The 18,437-nt window shown below is 38.7% G+C and overlaps 2 protein-coding genes across 4 annotated transcripts; both read left to right on the top strand.

Annotated features, from left to right (window-relative positions):
- Positions 1-763: 763 nt before the first annotated feature.
- Positions 764-4,433, top strand: LOC137746812 (phenylacetaldehyde reductase). The gene is made up of 6 exons (XM_068486822.2): positions 764-1,048; positions 1,841-2,010; positions 2,425-2,616; positions 3,074-3,242; positions 3,607-3,793; positions 4,060-4,433. Exons 1-6 carry the CDS (start codon positions 931-933, stop codon positions 4,202-4,204), a joined length of 981 nt encoding a protein of 326 aa, XP_068342923.1. The 5' UTR covers positions 764-930; the 3' UTR covers positions 4,205-4,433.
- LOC137748736 (phenylacetaldehyde reductase) lies at positions 4,180-8,580 on the top strand. Of its 3 annotated transcripts, XM_088680308.1 has the most exons (7): positions 4,180-4,684; positions 5,485-5,709; positions 5,804-5,995; positions 7,004-7,173; positions 7,267-7,458; positions 7,682-7,844; positions 7,970-8,580. In XM_088680308.1, the coding sequence occupies exons 3-7, from the start codon at positions 5,959-5,961 to the stop codon at positions 8,287-8,289; spliced, it is 882 nt and encodes a 293-aa protein (XP_088536434.1). In that variant the 5' UTR covers positions 4,180-4,684; positions 5,485-5,709; positions 5,804-5,958; the 3' UTR covers positions 8,290-8,580. The 3 variants fall into 3 exon arrangements, with proteins under 3 accessions (XP_088536434.1, XP_088536430.1, XP_068345016.1); XM_088680304.1 differs by lacking the exon at positions 4,180-4,684 and having other exon boundaries at positions 5,365-5,709; positions 5,804-5,999; XM_068488915.2 differs by lacking the exons at positions 4,180-4,684; positions 5,485-5,709 and having other exon boundaries at positions 5,808-6,416.
- Positions 8,581-18,437: the final 9,857 nt, after the last annotated feature.

Genomic DNA, 18,437 nt, shown 5'->3' with positions numbered 1-18,437 from the left:
TCTCTTTCCAGGAACGGAAAGAATGAATGGGGGAGAGAGAGGAGAGAGGAGAAAAATGGAACCCAAGAATTAACCCTAGATGGGCATTCCCATGATTTGAACACCCAAAGGGCCGGCCTCATCAACAATTGAGGTAAGCCCAGCAAACACAGCCCAAAACGAACTAACCCAGCCACCTTCGCCCTAGTGGCAATCTTGTAAATAAACTGAAATATCTTACAAAACATTGTTCACATGAATGGTGCAATTTCCCCTCCTTCTTTAGACTAAAGTAATTCATGCCGCGTAAACAATTTTTACGGATATATTGACAGAGTTTGACGATAGAGTGCAAGTGAATAGAAAATTAAGAATTTGAGTTTAAAGGGCTTAATGAAACACGAGTTGAAAATGAATAGATTTATAACATCTCGGCACAATTGGATCATGTTATAAATATGTAAAAGTTAAAGTGATAATCTTTACTAGTGATAGTAGCGAAGCAGATATACAATATCACACTATAATTATAACACAATTGGATGACAAATAAAAGAAGGACGGATAGATACTGATATTATTTAGCTTTTCTTTTCTCTGTATTTTGATAGTACACAGAACACTCTATTTATAAAACAACTCCAACAAACACCTTTTGAAAATACAATCTCCTTCATTTCCAAAATCCACATTACTGTGTGGATGTTGAAAATCTGTGTGGACATTCATTAATCTGCCAAATATTTTCAACACTACAAATGTTTTATATAGATCCCAATCTATGACAGCGACGTACTAATTTGACCTTACTGTTCACCTAACTTTCTATAAAATAAAAACCAATTTTTCTGAACTTCCAAAAAGGTTCATGTTTAGACACTCCAAAATCACCTTAATCAAAGCTTATTGCAAGCTTTTGAGATAGACGCCTACGCCCCCGGCAGGAAGAGGATGAGCGGAGGAACAAAGGTGGTATGTGTAACAGGAGCCTCAGGTTACATAGCATCATGGTTGGTCAAGCTCTTATTACAAAGGGGTTATACCGTCAAAGCCACTGTTCGTGACCCAAGTCAGTATTTCTGTACTTGCTCTTATGTAATTTTCATATTTTCAAACAATTCCTTGAGTACTTTTCGTTTTTGACTTCTGGGTTTTGTGTACTGTTGTGTTTCCAAAAGAAAAAAGGAGCATCGAGTAGTCATATTCTTCTGATATATCTTCATCTGGATTTTGGAGTTCAAATTATGAGTCCCCGTGCACCGGGAGAAAAACAATTTGAGTGCATACGTATAGAGGAATAGTTGAAAATACGGGCCTAAATTTTAAGTTTTTATCCCCGTTCGGAGATAGCCTCAAGCTTATTAGCCCAAAGTTTATGCAAGTAGATAAAACGATAGAGTTGCAGAAGGGCTTTGCTTGAAATTTGAATCCCGAATTGTGTATGTCACCAGTTCACATTTTTGAGTTACTAAAATGATTTTTTTCTTCAAAATTTAATCCTAATAATTTAGAAATAACTTTTTCCAAATTAGTTTGCAATAAAGGCATGAACTAAGTGGGTGTTATGATGTTTTGGTGTGCCCCTTAACCAGCAATCAGCACAGTAAACTCTACTAGAAGCAGGCAAAACATTGCAGAAGTAGGGTCTCAATTTGTTCATTTGGCCTCACTCATAAATTTTGTTGTAGTAATATTATCGGTACAATAAGAACGTATTAATCTACTTCTGGGCAGCTAAGTTTCCCGTTTAACCCTCACTCTGGGTAGTCAGCATTCGCCACGTTGCCTAGTACACATAAGTCCCAACACGAGTGTTGTATTCTTCGTTTCAACTCATTAGTCGTGTTTGTGTATTCCGCAGGTGATCCAAAGAAATCAGAACACTTGCTCTCACTAGATGGAGCAAAAGAAAGGCTTCATTTGTTCAGAGCAGATTTATTAGAAGAAGGATCTTTTGACACCGTAGTTGATGGATGTCAAGGCGTTTTTCATACAGCATCTCCTGTTCCGTTTTCAGTCACTGACCCGCAGGTTTATCCCTTCACTTCATTGTTCCAATATTCTACTATTCTAGCAATGGTGTGTCGGTTACAGGTCTTTTTTCACCAAACGTGCATAACTTGTTAATCAACATCAACTACGTTGCTGAAAATTTTGAAAATAAGCATTGTCAAGTCTTTATCAATAAGAAAAAGAAAATAGTATCGCATCAGTTGTTTACGGATAAATATCCAGTCCAAGAGCAAACTTATAACAAGAGTCCAGACAAAACAGAAATGACGAAGGCAGTTGCATGAAAACGTATAAATCTTGACCTTGTATCCATTTTCTCTCTACTGGAGCATGATGCGAGCGCACAGTGTTTCTGTATGTGTTTAAAGAATCGATATATGTTCAATAGTTTAATGTAAAAAATGGCAATGTTACTTATTCTCCATGTTTCAGGCAGAACTAGTTGAGCCTGCAGTGAAGGGAACACTTAATGTTCTAAAATCATGCGTGAAATTTCCTACTGTCAAGAGAGTGGTTTTAACATCTTCTATGGCTTCAGTATCGGTGAATGGGAAACCTCTGACCTCTGATGTGGTTTTGGATGAAACATGGTATTCGGATCCACTTGTTTGTGAGAAGAACGAGGTACGAATGGAATACATATCATCTTTCCCCAAGTTTCACATTATATTCGTTGTTAATTAGTTCTATTTCCATGGCCAATGGAATCTTAATCTGATTTTATGAAGTGTGACCTTATCAGTTGTGTGGATGCAACTATAGAAGATATGAATGATGAAATTTATCCTTGCTTTTGTTTTCCAACGTTCTTTACTTGTTTGTGCATTGTCGGAGTTCTAGATGTCTCGCTGGTTGCCCGCTATATTTGCAGCTCATATTGGACCAAAGCCTGCACACAATCAAGCACAATCATCAGAATTGAACTATCTGTTGTGTGTTGTTTTTATTGCTCCAAAGAAAAAAGAAGAGTACCACATATGTAGGCTGTATAACTGTACAAGTAACCTTAACATAAAACAATGCTGTATATCTTCCTTTAATATGAACTACGAGCTCAGTACAAACTAGTTTATTTGTTCAGAGATGGTATGCGCTCTCAAAAACTTTAGCTGAGGAGGCTGCCTGCAAATACGCTAAAGAAAATGGAATTGACTTGGTTACAATGAATCCAGGGTTTGTGATAGGTCCACTCTTACAGCCAACACTTAATCTCTCCGTGGAGATGATTCAGAATCTCATAACCGGTACAGGTAAACTTCAGCAATTATCCTTTTGATCTTGCATGATTGAGGCACAGTATTAATGTATGATGGAAGCTCAAAATTAATTTCGTGTGAGGTAGATGTCGTGGGAGGTTTAGTCTTTAGATGGAGGCCTTCTCGTATTAAAGTTACCATATTAGATGTGGCAGGCTTAAAGCATGAATGTTTATCTGAACTTACCGACTTGTTGCTTCCAGTAACAAATAAACTTTATGCAAATGATCAGAAATATACAACTGATATGGTAAACAGTAATTTTATGGGCTGTTAAATTGTACCAGCCTGTAGAATTACTCTCTGTTTAAGATCCGTGAGCATGCAGTCGATTTGCTTTTGTTTCTCTCTTGTGTAGGTACCAAAACACTACCCATTTCAAATTACCAGTCCATTGATGTTAGGGATGTTGTCTCTGCTCATATTCTGGCATTTGAAGTTCCTTCAGCAAGTGGAAGATATTGTTTAGTTTCAAATGTTACACACGCTTCCGAGGTTCTGAAGATTATACAAGACCTTTATCCCACTTTGCACCTTCCTGAAAAGTAAGTTACTGGAAAATTACCGTGAGTAATTGATGCTGTTTCTATTAATTAAGATTACTCATGAGTGGCCAAAACCAAATGGGAGTAGAATAACATTAGCTTTCATAACAATGTGCTTTTGACAGTGACACTGTACCAAACCATTCCTTTTTTCTTTTTTTCTTTGTATTTTAAAATGTACATTTTGAAAAGGGAGATCAAATTTTACGCCGGGAGTTACCGAAAGTGGCATATTTCTAAGTTTTTGTTGTTGTCATTATTGGCAGATGTGAGATTGGCAGTACTTCAGTCCCGAAATATCCAGTATCAGCAGAGAAAGCAAAAGGTTTAGGAATTAATTTCCTTCCGTTGGAAGTAAGTCTTAGAGACACAATTGAAAGCCTGAAGGAGAAGGGCTTCCTCAAGATTTGAAATATGCAATTGAAACAGAAACTTGTTAATCTATTGCAATAAGATGCTGAAAAATAATATGTTTCCTGTTAAGACTTTCTTAAGTTGATCTGCATACAGAGTTGACTACGCAAATGCTCAGACATTGCTTTCACGTCGTTCTGTATAATTCAATAAAATTGTAGAATTGCAAGGAAAAAAACTCAATTTTTAATCATTCGCAATAATACCGATGACTTGTTGATTCGCAGTGTTTGAGCAGATGAAATAAGCAGATCCTTTCTTAATCAAAGTTTAATACGTAAAATAATAATTAACGTTTTCCCTTCATAATGTTTTTTTACTTGTTCAATATGCATAATAAACAATGACTATCATTGCACAAGAGAACCGCAGAAGTCCTCCAGCTAACTTTCCACCTTAAGAAACCACCTACTCTACCATTACATAACTCAGAAACCACCTGCTCTACCATTGTGCAATGACTATCATTGCACAAGAGTACCATTACATAACTCAGAAGTGAGTATTACTTCTGGTTCCTTTCTTTCTCCTTTTCTCAACTCAGTAACATTTATTTTAAAATTCAGGGTTTTGTATTTTGTTTTTGCTTCAGTAAGAGAACTTTATAGGATCCAATTCAGATTCTAAAATCTTGATCTGGGCACTCAAATGTGGTTCTGAAATCTTGAAGGGATATAGGCCCATAATTATTGTTGTTTAGTTTTCATTCTTGGGTCTGGCCCTCATTGGACTAGTGTGTTGGGGCCCACATCCTCTTAACCGTCTTCCGATTTACACCAATATTGTCCTCAACTTCAGCATCTATGTTCATACTAGGTGGAATCTGCCCTTTTATTTCAAAACACCTCACTGCCATTTAGGAGAACTACCACTGATGGCCGGTCTTATAACGATTTCATTTTTAGTTTTTAACTTTTGTGAGGGTGAGAAATAAGAAACGTATAAAACGTAAATGAGGGAAGAATAAAGTATTGAGATGGAGGAGCAGATACAAAGAAGAATGAATGAAGACAAAATCTTCATGTGCCTTTCCTTGTACATTTCTTTTGCATTCCTCCCACCATCCTTACTGCACTCTTCTATATCCGTCATTTCTCCCATGTATTTCTCCTCTACCTCCAACACAAAAATGATAACTAAAACCTAAAAAGAAAATGGTTAGCAAACGTGCGTTTAATATACCTCTTTATGAACTGTGACTTCTCCTACAGGAGACAATTGTATTTGACACCCAATAGCTAATATTTTGTACAGCTTAAAATTCAATGTATGTCCAGTGGGGTGGTTGTAATCCTAGTTCAACTCACCAGTTCTGTTTGTGTAATGCCACAGATGATCCAAAGAAAACAGGGCACTTGCTCTCACTTGATGGAGCAAAAGAAAGGCTTCATTTGTTCAAGGCAGGTTTATTAGAAGAAGGAGCTTTCGACGCCGTAATTGATGGATGTGTTTGTGTTTTTCATACAGCATCGCCTGTACAACTTTCAGCCACTGACCCACAGGTTTGTCCTTTTCACTTCACGCTACGAATATTCTATCATGTGTTTCAAGACTTCCGATGTAAAAATCGAAATGATAAGTTGTTCCATATTTCAGGCAGAAATAGTTGAGCCTGCAGTGAAGGGAACTCTGAATGTTCTAAAATCATGTGTGAAATTTCCCACTGTCAAGAGAGTGGTTTTAACATCTTCTATGTCTTCATCATCGCATAGTAGAACACCGATAACTTCTGAGATGGTTTTGGATGAAACATGGCGCTCAGATCCACTTGTTTGTGGGCAGAACAGGGTAGGTACGCTCCCAATTTTGATACATAAACAATGACTTCCAACCAGATAAAATAATAATTAACGTCTTCCTTTCATATTGTTTTTAATTTTTTTCAATATGCATATTAAACAATGATTACCATTACACAACCGAACCACTTCACCTACGCCAGACCTCCAGCCCTTCACCTAACTTTCTACCTTAAGAAACCATTCACTCGACCATTACATAAGTAAAGTTGTTTAGCTAACTTTCCACCTTAAGTAACCACCAACTCTACCATTATATAACTGAAGTTGTAAGAGATAGACACAGAGAGAAATGAGTGGAGGAAAGAAGATTGTGTGTGTAACAGGAGCCTCCGGCTACATAGGCTCGTGGCTTGTGAAGCTCTTGCTACAAAGAGGTTATACTGTCAGAGCTACAGTTCGCGACCCAAGTAAGTATTACTTCTAGTTCATAACCTTCTTCCGACTTACAACAATATTGTCCTTAACTTCAGCATCTAGGTGCATCCTAGGTGGGATCTGCACCATTTTATTTCAAAACACCTCACTGCAAGTTAGGGAGAACTACCACTTATGGCCCGTCTTATTACAATTTTGTTTTTAGTTTTTGACTTTTGTGTGTGTGACATATAGCGAAATGAGGGAAAAATAAAGTATTGAGATGGAGGGAGAAGATATAAAGAAGAATGAATGAAGACAAAATCTTCATGTGCCTTTCCTTGTACATTTCTTTTACATTCCTCCCATCATCCTTGCTCCACTCTTCTGTATCCCTCATTTTGTCTCATGTATTTCTCCTTGACCTCCAACGCAAAAATGATAACTAAAACCTAAAAACAAAATGGTTAGCAAACGAGCGTTTAATATACCCCTTATGAACTTTCACTTCTCCGACATGAGACAATTGTATTTGACACCCAATAGCTAATATTTTTGACAGCTTAAAATTCAATGTATGTCCAGTGGGGTGGTTGTAATCCTAGTTCAACTCACCAGTTCTGTTTGTGTAATGCCACAGATGATCCAAAGAAAACAGAGCACTTGCTCTCACTTGATGGAGCAAAAGAAAGGCTTCATTTGTTCAAGGCAGGTTTATTAGAAGAAGGAGCTTTCGACCCCGTAATTGATGGATGTGTTGGTGTTTTTCATACAGCATCGCCTGTACAACTTTCAGCCACTGACCCACAGGTTTGTCCTTTTCACTTCACGCTTTGAATATTCTATCATGTGTTTCAAGACTTACGATGTAAAATCGAAATGATAAGTTTTTCCATATTTCAGGCAGAAATAGTTGAGCCTGCAGTGAAGGGAACTCTGAATGTTCTAAAATCATGTGTGAAATTTCCCACTGTCAAGAGAGTGGTTTTAACATCTTCTATGTCTTCAGTATCGTTTAGTAGAACACCGATAACTTCTGATATGGTTTTGGATGAAACATGGTACTCAGATCCACTTGTTTGTGAGCAGAACCAGGTACGCTTGCATACTCCCGAGTTTCACCTTGTATTCATTGTTAGTTTGTTTGATTTCAATATCAGTAGCAACAAGATTTAATCTAGTTACTTACGTGTCTGGATGAAGTTCTGTAATAGAAAGAACATTCACTGGATGTGTATTGTGTTTCTAATACTCAAAAGACTGCCAATTTATTGATCTGATTTGGTGAACATAAGAACTTCCTTCATCATGTGCTCAGAGATGGTATCCGCTCTCCAAAATTTTAGCTGAGGAGGCTGCCTGGAAAGTTGCAAAAGAAAATGGGATCGACTTGGTGTCGATGAATCCAGGGATTGTGATTGGTCCGCTCTTGCAGCCAACTCTTAATGGCTCCGTGGAGCTGATTGCGAATATCATAAGTGGTACAATTCTGCAACTTAATTACTTCTTGCGTTCTTAGCCAAAAGATAACTTTTCACCCCCTTTGCGTTTAAAAATCCCTGTGATGCAAGCAATTGATTGTGTTTTGTTTCTCTTTCGGGCTCAGGTATCCAAACACCATTTCTAAATTATACATTTGTAGACGTTAGAGACGTTGCCTCTGCCCATATTCAAGCATTCGAAGTTCCTTCAGCTAATGGCAGATATTGTTTAGTTGGCCAAGTAGCTGATGGCCCCGATACTCTACAGATTTTACGACAACTTTACCCCACTTTGTGCCTTCCTGAGTTTGGCAATCCTTCTGACTCAAAGTATCAAGTGTCCAGGGAGAAAGCGAAAAGTTTGGGAATTAATTTCCTTCCTCTGGAAGAAAGTCTTAGGGACACTATTGAAAGCCTCAAGGAGAAGGGCTTCCTCAATATCTAAAGTGTGCAACTAACATGCATGTCGGTCGAATATTTTGAAAACATGCTTAAAGGAAATCTTTGGCCATACTGTGGTTTGAATCCGTTGAATTTTGTTTCCTGGTAAAGTACTGTATTTGCAGTAAATAATATTTGTTCCGGTTACGACTTGAGACTCTTAAATTAGTCTGCAGAGAGCCTCAAGATGCACTGGACAAATGCTCAGAAGTTTGCTTTCATGTCTTTATATATGGCTCGACATTCCTGCATGTAAATTTTTGGAATAACTATAAATAAAAAGTTCAAGCTGAAATTGTTTAACTCCACTAACAATATTTTGAATCAGTTAATCGTCCTTTACAATGATCTTTTCTAGAGCGTCGAACATAATTAGCATTGAAATATCATATATCTTTATTAGTTCATTTCAATTCTTTTGTTTTAAATTTTAGAAATGCATGGCAAAACTCAATTTTGAATCAATTAATGTGAAATAAAATGTTGGAAATTAGGCTCTATGCAACAAATACGATGAGGTGTTGATCTCGAAGTGTTTGTTCATAATAAACAAGGGTGCCGATCACATAACTGAAGTTTCAGCGAATTTCCACCATAAGAAACCATCAACTCTACCGTTTACATAACGGAGTTGTTAGAGATAGACATAGAGAAAAAATGAGTGGAGAAACAAAGGTTGTGTTTGCAACAGGAGACTCTGGCTACACAACGTCATGGCTTGCGAAGCCCTGACTACAAAGAGGTTATACTGTTTGTTTGGGTTAATATTTGAACACTGGGTTTGAATGAAGGAAAGCCCAAGGGTACCAATTAAAAGAAGACTTGCCCGAAACCCAACATCGAGCCCAAAGGCAAATCGAAGCCTTCTCAGCCAAATACAAGCCACATGCTTACCATTGAAGTAACAAGTGATGAAGACTAACCTACTACCAGCTAAAGAGCACTTTCTAGTGGCATCCCAAGTAAAAAGCTAATGACTCACTACCCTCCAAGTGCTTTTGGGCAAAGACAAAGTTACAACAATTGGGCTAATTTGCCTATAAAAAGGGGAAGAGGCCCCAAAGATAAGGACACTTAACCAGTCAAACAAACAAACATACAAACTTTGCTCTCAAGCCAGATTTGCATCTAAAAGTTGAACTTAGCCCAGATTTAGTCCTTTTAAGGATAATCCCCTACAAAAAGATATCATTTTTTTAGTTTAAAAGCTCCGCTACCTTCTTCACTGGTGTAGTATCGATTCCCTTGTGTAAACATGTTTACCATCCATCCCTTTTTAGTATACAAAACCCTGTAAATTTAAAGAGAAGTGATTGCAAGAAGTTCAACCTTGCCAGACAAGGTGAAATATTGCCCAAAACTCTTTGTTTGTTCTCTAAATTGGTAGATCTATTACTTAATGTATTCTCCAGCATGTATTCAAGTCATTTCCATTTTTTTTTTTCTATTATAAGAGTCTCATTTGCATCTATATCTGGTTAGTTTAATGGATATTACTTTCATTAAAAGCAATCTAGGACTAAAATGACTTAAGGGGCTCTGAACTCCCTCCATTGTGAACATACAAGACTATGAACTAAAAGTCCTTGTTTTCAAGGAAAAAAAAATGAACTTAATGTAGACTTAACCCATCCACGACAATCCTTTGATAACAAGAAGTTTGAAGTACCTTGGATCAACTTAAAACACACTTGTTCTACATCTGCTATATTGAGATAGTAGTGGCATGCCTAGCACTTAGTTAGTTTTGATTGTGAGCCTCAAGACCTACACCTAAGGCCCCATAAAGGCACATTTCAGAACTAACTTTGTTATCTACTTGTAACATCTTAGCAAGCAAGAGCCCAACTATACATTCGAAGTGCTAATCCCTTGGGGAGCTGTGTTGAGGTTCGAAGAGCCTTTTCCAGAGAAATCTTTGCCCGAACATTGTTTTGGCACGCCTGGTGGGATACATTTTATCTTGTATGCCAAGAAGAAGAAGGAAGGAGAAAACCTTCAGGTGGAATATAGAGTACAGACCACCCCAGTGTCTACCAAGATTAAGCATGACAGATCATCCAAAAGATTTCCCCTGCCTATGAGGACCAGCTATTCTAGAAAGCCCGACTCCATCTGAAAGATCAGGAGGAAAGGTGACCAATGAAGACTTGTAAGCCACCATGACGTAAGTATTGAAGACTATGGAAATATCACTCTGGAAAATAGAGGAGAAGTGAGTAGACTTTGTTCTTTAATAGGGAGTCTGCAAAGAAGATTAGATCTGGAGTACTCTACTCCAAATAACATTTATGCCATAGAAATGATGAGAGAACCCGGCCCTGAGAAAGAACCAGTTATTCCTTTATTTCCTTTGCTTGAGGAAAAAAGGGATAAATGGAAAAACAAGGAGGAATCTGGAGTTTGTGAACCAGTATTGGAGGAAATCCAGGAAGTGGAGTTGCCCAACCCTTTATTATTTTCACTAGATGTAGAAAGCAAAACGAGATAGTCAAAAAGAATTATGGGATGCCCCAAGTAATCGGGGAATCCAGTGGGAAATGTGAACTCACAATGGTGAACAAACCCCCCCTTATAGGCCACCACCATTGGCTAATAAGGAGGAAGAGCCAAGTGAAGGCAGCCCGAACCAAGAAATGAGACCTTTTCAGGCAATGATCGTAGCCCGAAATGGGAACTCCCTCATACCTTGCCTAATAATACGGCCAATCAGTAACTTAGAGATGAGTTAGCCGAGTTAAGGAGGATGATAATCCATAATGTTCAACCTCAGGCTCACCCGCTATTCAGGATCACCTACCAGAAGCCATACCCGAAGTATATTGATGAGCAAAATCTTTTTCCCCTCAACTTCAAGATGCCCGCGTTTCCAACTTTTAGTGGAGAAAATGGCAGTGTGTCCTCTAGAGATCATATCTTCAAGTTCTCTAATCACTGTGTGGCGTTTGAAGATAATCCTAACTATAAGTTAAGATTATTTAGAAACTCATTGGTTGGCTTAGCATCTCAGTGGTGCTCTCTGTTGCCCCCCAATTCCATTGCTAACTAGGGGCAAATAGAGATGGCTTTTCATGAGCAATTCTATAGGATGGAGCCCGAGATGACTATCAATGATCTAGTCGAGGTGAAGTAATATGAACATGAGTCTACTGAGGACTTCATGATAAGGTTCAGGAAAACAAGGATGAGATGCCACTTATCAATCATGCCCAACTTATATCCATTGCTTAAAAAGCCTTGAGACTACCTTTAAGGAAAAATTCTATGACGTGCAGTTCAATGAATTGCAAGAATTGGTAATTGCTGCCATAAAATATAAGAAGTTGCTGATCGAGGAGTAACAATTGAGGCACTCCTCTAAAGCACCACTATTCTATAAAAACAAAGTTGCCATTCATCAAGTGGAGTTTGAAGGAGCAAAGCCATAAGGAAATAATAGCCATGAAGGAGAAAGGATTGACATGTGTACATCAGGGATGACTACATCCTTTAAATCATTAATAGTAAAGGGTTTAGTCCAACCAGTCAAGGATCAGAAAGTGGTGATGAATGATGGTGGATTTGTCCTTATGAAGCCCCCTAAATACCAGAGTTATTCCTTTGATTTGACCAAAGCCTTAGAAATCTATGAAGAGTTGGTGTGGGAAAGAGTGGTTGTGCCCGACATAACCAAGAAGATGCCTAAACCAGAAGAGCTAAAAGGAAAGAAGTACTGCAAGCTGCATTATACCTTCAACCACTCCATTACTAATTGTTACAGTTCAGGGACTGGATACAATGCCTCATAGTAAATGGAAAGTTGTTATTGGAGAAATCGTAGGCCAATATGATGATTGACCCAGATCTTTTCCCAGAAGTCCCAATAAAAATGATCAACTTGACTTGGGCTGAAAAAGGAAAGGGAAAAGCCACTTGGGAAGTGAAAGCAGAGATGAAGCAAGTTGACAGACCAACAGTATGAACTATCAAGTTGCCCGAGAAACATAAAGCAACCATAGTTAAAGGGATAATGCTATGTGGCAAATGTCAGTGTGAGTGTGAGCTGGAAGTCCCAATATCATGAGCAATTATTGATCAGGAGTTGATTAGAAGAAAGCAGAAAAAAGAACAAGAAACCCATAGAAACATCATGTAGGCAGCTGAGAAAGAGACTTCCAGGAATATTTTCCAAAGGTTGGGAAGGGATTCTCAACCAAAAGGCTTATCAGAAGTATTCAGAGATTACAAAGCCTCTAAAGAAGTCAAAGATAAAGAAGCCAAAATACCAAAATAGGTGGACGTAAGACCTCCCTAGCCAAGTTATGTAGGTAAAGATGTTAGGATTAAGGAGATGGGAGCTTCTATGACTAGGAGAGTCCAAAGACAGCACAAAGCTCATATGAACTCACTCAAAGTCCCTACTACATCAGAAACCTCTGAAAATGTGAAATTTGATAATGGATCTCATGGGGGAAGAAATCAACTTCACTGGAGGAGCAAAAATGAGGTAGAAAAAGCTAAATAGCAAGACTGAAGGAGATAGAGATCATGGACTACAAAACCCTCATCTAGGAAAATACAGAATCTTGAGGAGGGCTCAAGAGGACATGGTGATGATGTCAACCCCAAGATGGAGCCCGGAGCCAATATGTTTTGGAACTATCTCGCTTAAAGGAGAATACCCTCACCTTTGCTAGTTGATAATCTTTGTGAAGTTTCAGAACAAATGCCAAACTTTGGTATAGCTCTGGAAGAAAGGTTGCCCAAACTGATGTTGCTAAAAGAAACACAGGCCTGGTTAGATGAATTCATGGATCATATTGGGGGGGCAAGAATGAGGATTTACTTGAACCTAGCAACTTTCACGTAAACATGACATATGTTTTATCTGCCATGTTTTGTATCGAGCCTGATAAACTTGTCACAATGGAAAGTGATTACTTGGCAACAGAACATATGATGACACATGTTAGTGTTGAAGAAGAAGGAAAAGAGGAGTCGGGCAGAACAGGCTTGCCCGAACCTCGCAAAGAAAGAACCTGAGAGAATATACTCAGACAGAATGGTCTTCAGTCGCCCGAGTATAGCCTTAGCTAACTATCTTAAGCCTATATATGTAACCGCTCATCTGGAAGAAGTACCCTTCAAAAGAATTTTGATTAATGTTGGAGCTGCGGTCAATGTGTTGCCATATAAGCAGATGAAAATGGTGTGTATAAGTGAGGAAGATCTCATCCCTATGGATCTAATAGTTTCTAGTTTTTCTAGAGTCATCACTAGAACTCATGGGATATTGCCATTAGAAGTTGACTTAGGTTCCAAGCAAATCATGTTAGCTTTCACTTATGGAGCTTTGCTAGGCCAGGATTGGATTCATCAAAGTTTTTCTGTACCATCTACATTACACCAACATATAGCAATTTACCATGAGGAAAAAGCCATGAGACCAGGATTTTGGGAGATGATGGAAGTCGAGACGTGGCCATTCCTCCCCGTAACCAATATTGCAGAAGCCAGCTTTTACAATCCTAGTATTGGGATTCTCCAATACTTAGGAGCTGACGAGAACAGATGCCCGACTAAAGTGATGGCCCAAAAGGTTTTGGAGTAAGGATGGTTCCTCACAAAGGAGGAATGAGATAGACCCCATATTGTCTTAACTCCCCAACACCGGTAATGATAGAACAAAGAAGAAAGGACCAAGTAGTGGCAGTCAGGTCCTGAATCAAAAGACTGTTGGTGTATGGGAGAGATAAAAAGCAAGAAAGGGAGAGCTTGGCCAAATAACAAGAAGAAGAAGCTTCAAGTAGCCAGAACAGAGGTGAAAATGAGCTTTTTGGGAAGGAGTTGGAGGCAGCCATACAAATGGTTGAATGTATATCTGACATGGAAGGGCCAGAAGATTTGCTCGAGAATCCAAAGTTAGTTGAATTTTTGTGTGCAGAACCTGACAAACCACCACCAAAAGTGTAAGCGCCCTTAGAAACCATTGATTTAGGGACCGGGGAGGATCCAAGGCCTATACAAATCAGTGGCTTGTTAGAAGTGGAAGATCAGGCAAGAATAGACAACATTTTGCACGAGTTCAAAAACTGTTTTGCTTAACATTATACTGAGATGCCAGGTTTAGTTCAACCTTAGTATATCACAGAATGCCTATTAAGAAGGGATATAAACCTGTAAAGGAAGAACCACGAAGGATGTCAAAGGAGATCGAGGAGAAAGTCAAGGAAGAAATCGAAATGCTAATGAAGGCTGGATTTATTAGGCCTGCCAAATATGTTGAGTGGTTGGCCAACATTGTACCTGTATTAAAAGCTATAATTAATCTAGTTAGGTGTTGTGTTGATTATAGAAATATTAATGGGGCCACTCCTAAAGATGAATACCCCATGCTCATGGTTGACCTATCCATAGATGCATTTACAAAAAACAAAGTCCTATCTTTTATGGATGGGAATGCTGGTTATAATTAGATAAAAGGGGCCAAAAAAGATATACATAAAACACCTTTTAGGTGCCTAGGCCATGTTGGAGCATATAAGTACTTAGTTATGCCATTCGGGCTCAAAAATGCTAGTGCAACCTATCAAAGAGCAATGAATGCCATCTTTCATGACTTAATTGGCCATAACATGGAAGTATACATTGATGACATTATGGTGAAGTCTAAAACTGAAGAACAGCACCCAGTTGACCTCAGACAAGCCTTAACAAGAATGAGGATCCATAAGTTGAAAATGAATCTGAAGAAATGTGCTTTTGGGGTAAGGTCGGGCAACTTTTTGGGATTTCTTGTTCATCAAAGAGGGATGGAAGTTGACAAGAATAAAGTTCAGGCAATAATGGAATCACCTCATCTGACCAACAAGGTACAAATACAGAGGCTACTAAGAAAGATTAATTTCTTGAGGAGATTCATTGCTAACTTGGCGGGTAAGATTCAGCTACTGACTCCTCTATTAAGATTGAAAGACAAAAAAGAGTTCAAGTGGGGTCCATCACACCAGAAGGCCTTTGACAGAATAAAGGCTTATTTGACTTCTCCACCAATGCTCATGTCATCTCAAAGAGGGAAGCCTTTAAAACTTTATATTTCTGCCTCTGAAAAGTCAATGGGAAGTTTGTTGGCTCAAAACAATGAAGGTGGGAAGTAGCAGGCAATCTACTACCTCAGTAGAATCCTTACTGAGGTAGAAACAAGATATGCTCTAGTGAAGAGGTTGTGCTTAGCTCTATACTTCACTGCTTGCAAGTTAAGGCGTTACATGTTGCCTTGCCACATCCATATCATTGCCAAGGTTGATGTGATCAAGTACATGTTGTCAAATCCAATGCTAACTTGGAGAATTGGAAAGTGGATTCTAGCACTTTCAGAGTTCAGCTTTCAATATGTGCCCCAAAGAACGATCAAAGGACAAGCAATTGCAGACTTCTTGGCTGAGCATCAGGAGTCTCAGGATGAGATTATCAACATCCCAAGAACTCTGGAATTAGCCAATGTGTGGATTCCCCCAAGCAAAGTCTTCTTAGGCAAAGAGGAATCGATCCAGCAAGAGATAAAAATAAATACTAGCCTCTGGATCACCCTTTGGTGGATCTTGCACTCAAACTAATGTTGGGGCCGAGATTGTCATCATTGATCCAAAAGGTGCTCACCATTGCTATTCATTTCTTCTAGATTATCGAGAGACTACCAACAATTGAGCATAATATGAGGCACTGATAATTGGCCTAGAAATCTTAATAGAGTTAGGGGCAACTGAAGTAAAGTGTTTGGTGATTAATCAGCTAAATGGAGATTACAAGTGCAGGCAAATCACTATGGATGATTATTACTTGGCAGCCACTTAATTATTAAGCTATTGGGGCCATAAGGTAACAGTCAGCCATATCCCTAGAGAATCAAATGCAATGGCCAATGAGATGGCACATGTGGCTTTTGGAGTGTAGATCCAAGAAAGAAGATTCGAGGTAGAAGTGGAGGTGCAAAAGAGGAATCTCTCATCCATCTTTGATAGAGGATTTAGCCTAGATGTGATGGCTAAAAATCCAGAAATAGAAGATTAGAGATCACCCATTATTCAATACTTGAAAAATCCTTCTTTCCCCACAAGTAAAAGAAATAGACAACAAGCAACTAAGTATGTTTTGTGTGAGGAAAGTCTACTAAGAAAATCTCCAGGTGGATTGTTGTTAAAATGCTTAGGCCAAGAAGAGTCAATGAGAGTAATGGTCGAAGTACATGAAGGAATCTGTGAAGCACATCAAGCTAGAACCAAAATGAGATGGTTACTTAGAAGATATGGTTAATTTTGGCCCAACATGGAGAAAGACTGCAAGGCCTATGCCCAAGGATGTGAAGAATGCCAAAGACATAGACGTCTCCAACATGTGCCCTCAGTACCAGTGCACCATGTAGTCAAGCCTTAGCCTTTCAGAAGGTGGGCTATGGACTTCATCGGGCAAATTTACCTAGCTTCTAGCAAGAGGCACACATTCATAATTGTGGCAACAGATTATTTCACTAAGTACGTGGAGGCATCAGTTGTGAAGACTATCACTTCAATTGCAATCAAGAAGTTCATTGAAACCAAGACCTTACACAGATATAGGGTGCCTAAGACAATTGTCATATATCATGGGCCATCTTTTGTTTCAAAAGAGGTAGAGGAATTTGCAAGTAAATTCAAGATAAAGATGATCTAATCTAGTCCTTACTACCCCCAGTCAAATAGTCAAGCAGAAGCTAGCAATAAGATCTTGGTGAACATCATTAAAAGAATGGTGGCAAATAATTTAGAGATGTGTCATGAAAAGTTAGGAGACACTTTGTGGGCTTATAGAACCTCTAAGAGGGCAGGAACTGGAACTATTCCTTATGCCCTAACCTTCGTGCAAGATAATGTGCTCCCTATGGAGATAAATGTGAGTTCTGTTAGGATTCAAAACCAATTTAGGTTGCACAGTGAAGAATATATTCAGGCTATGTGTTAAGAAGTTGAAGATTTGGATACAGCCTGAATTAAAGGTTTAAATAAAATTCAAGAAGGGAAGAAAGTTATTGCCCAAGCATACAATATGAAGGTGAGGTTGAAAAACTTCAAGGAAGGAGAATTAGTTTGGAAGGCATTTTTGCCTGTAGGAGCTCAAGTTAGGGGCTCTGGAAAGTGAAGCCCTACTTGGGAGGGTCATTTCATTATCAATCAACTGCTAGATAAGGGAGAATATTACTTGACAGATCTGGAGGGAAACTTGCAAAAACAACCAGTTAATGCTAAGTTTTTAAAGAAATACCATCCAACTTTATGGGATGTGAAAGATTGTTATATTGAGGAGATATAAGCAATTTGAGAGAGGTTAAAGTTAGACTACTATCGGTAAAACTTCAATGAAAAGCAAGAATTGAAACAAGAGAGGATGAAGAAGAAGTATATTTTATTTCATGTAAAATGGTTACAATTGATCCTAGCCTAACAACTTTGCATCCTCGGCCAAGGCAACTATTTTGGAATAGTAAGTTTGCATAATGGTGAAAATTCGGCCTGGTTCTCCTAAATACATATTGTTATTAGCAAGTTGGGCTTTTGAATCTTCTACTTCTTAAGAAATCTTCTCCATCTCTTCTACTTTTTGAAATAGGTGAATAGCCAAGGCCATCTTCTCAGCCTTCAAAGAAGAGAGTTGTTTTTCCAATCTTTGAATCTAAGCGTCAACCACTGCAATCCTATCATGTTTGTTGAGCCAGTACAGTAGAAAGTACATGTGCTCTTGGTCTTTATTGGCATTAGAGGAAGATGGGCCAAATTCCTTGTTGGCAAACGGGATAAAACTCGTGAAAGAACTCTTGAAAGTCGCAGAGTTATACTCCAATTGAATCATGGGACCAAAGATGCTTGAATTCTCAGCGGTCGAACGAGAATGAGGTGCCTAGTCATGGGTGACATCCACCACTCTTCCCAAGGGCCTTAGTCCGAAGATCTGCACTATGTTGAGAATGGTCGGAAACATAGGGCCCATCCTAAAGTTGAAGGTATTGGTGCCTAAGTTCCAAAAGAGAATAACCGTTATGAGCAGCTTAGGCTTGGTAATAACGGTGGTCTTCGAGAGCATTATCAGCTCATATATCCCATCGTTCATCCACTTTTGCTTGAAGGTGGGCTCGAGTTCGTT

This window comes from Pyrus communis, chromosome 2, assembly GCF_041283825.1.
Source record: "Pyrus communis isolate YQ-2024b chromosome 2, ASM4128382v1, whole genome shotgun sequence".
Classification (NCBI taxonomy): domain Eukaryota; kingdom Viridiplantae; phylum Streptophyta; class Magnoliopsida; order Rosales; family Rosaceae; genus Pyrus; species Pyrus communis.
This window is presented reverse-complemented; position numbering and strand designations above follow the sequence as displayed.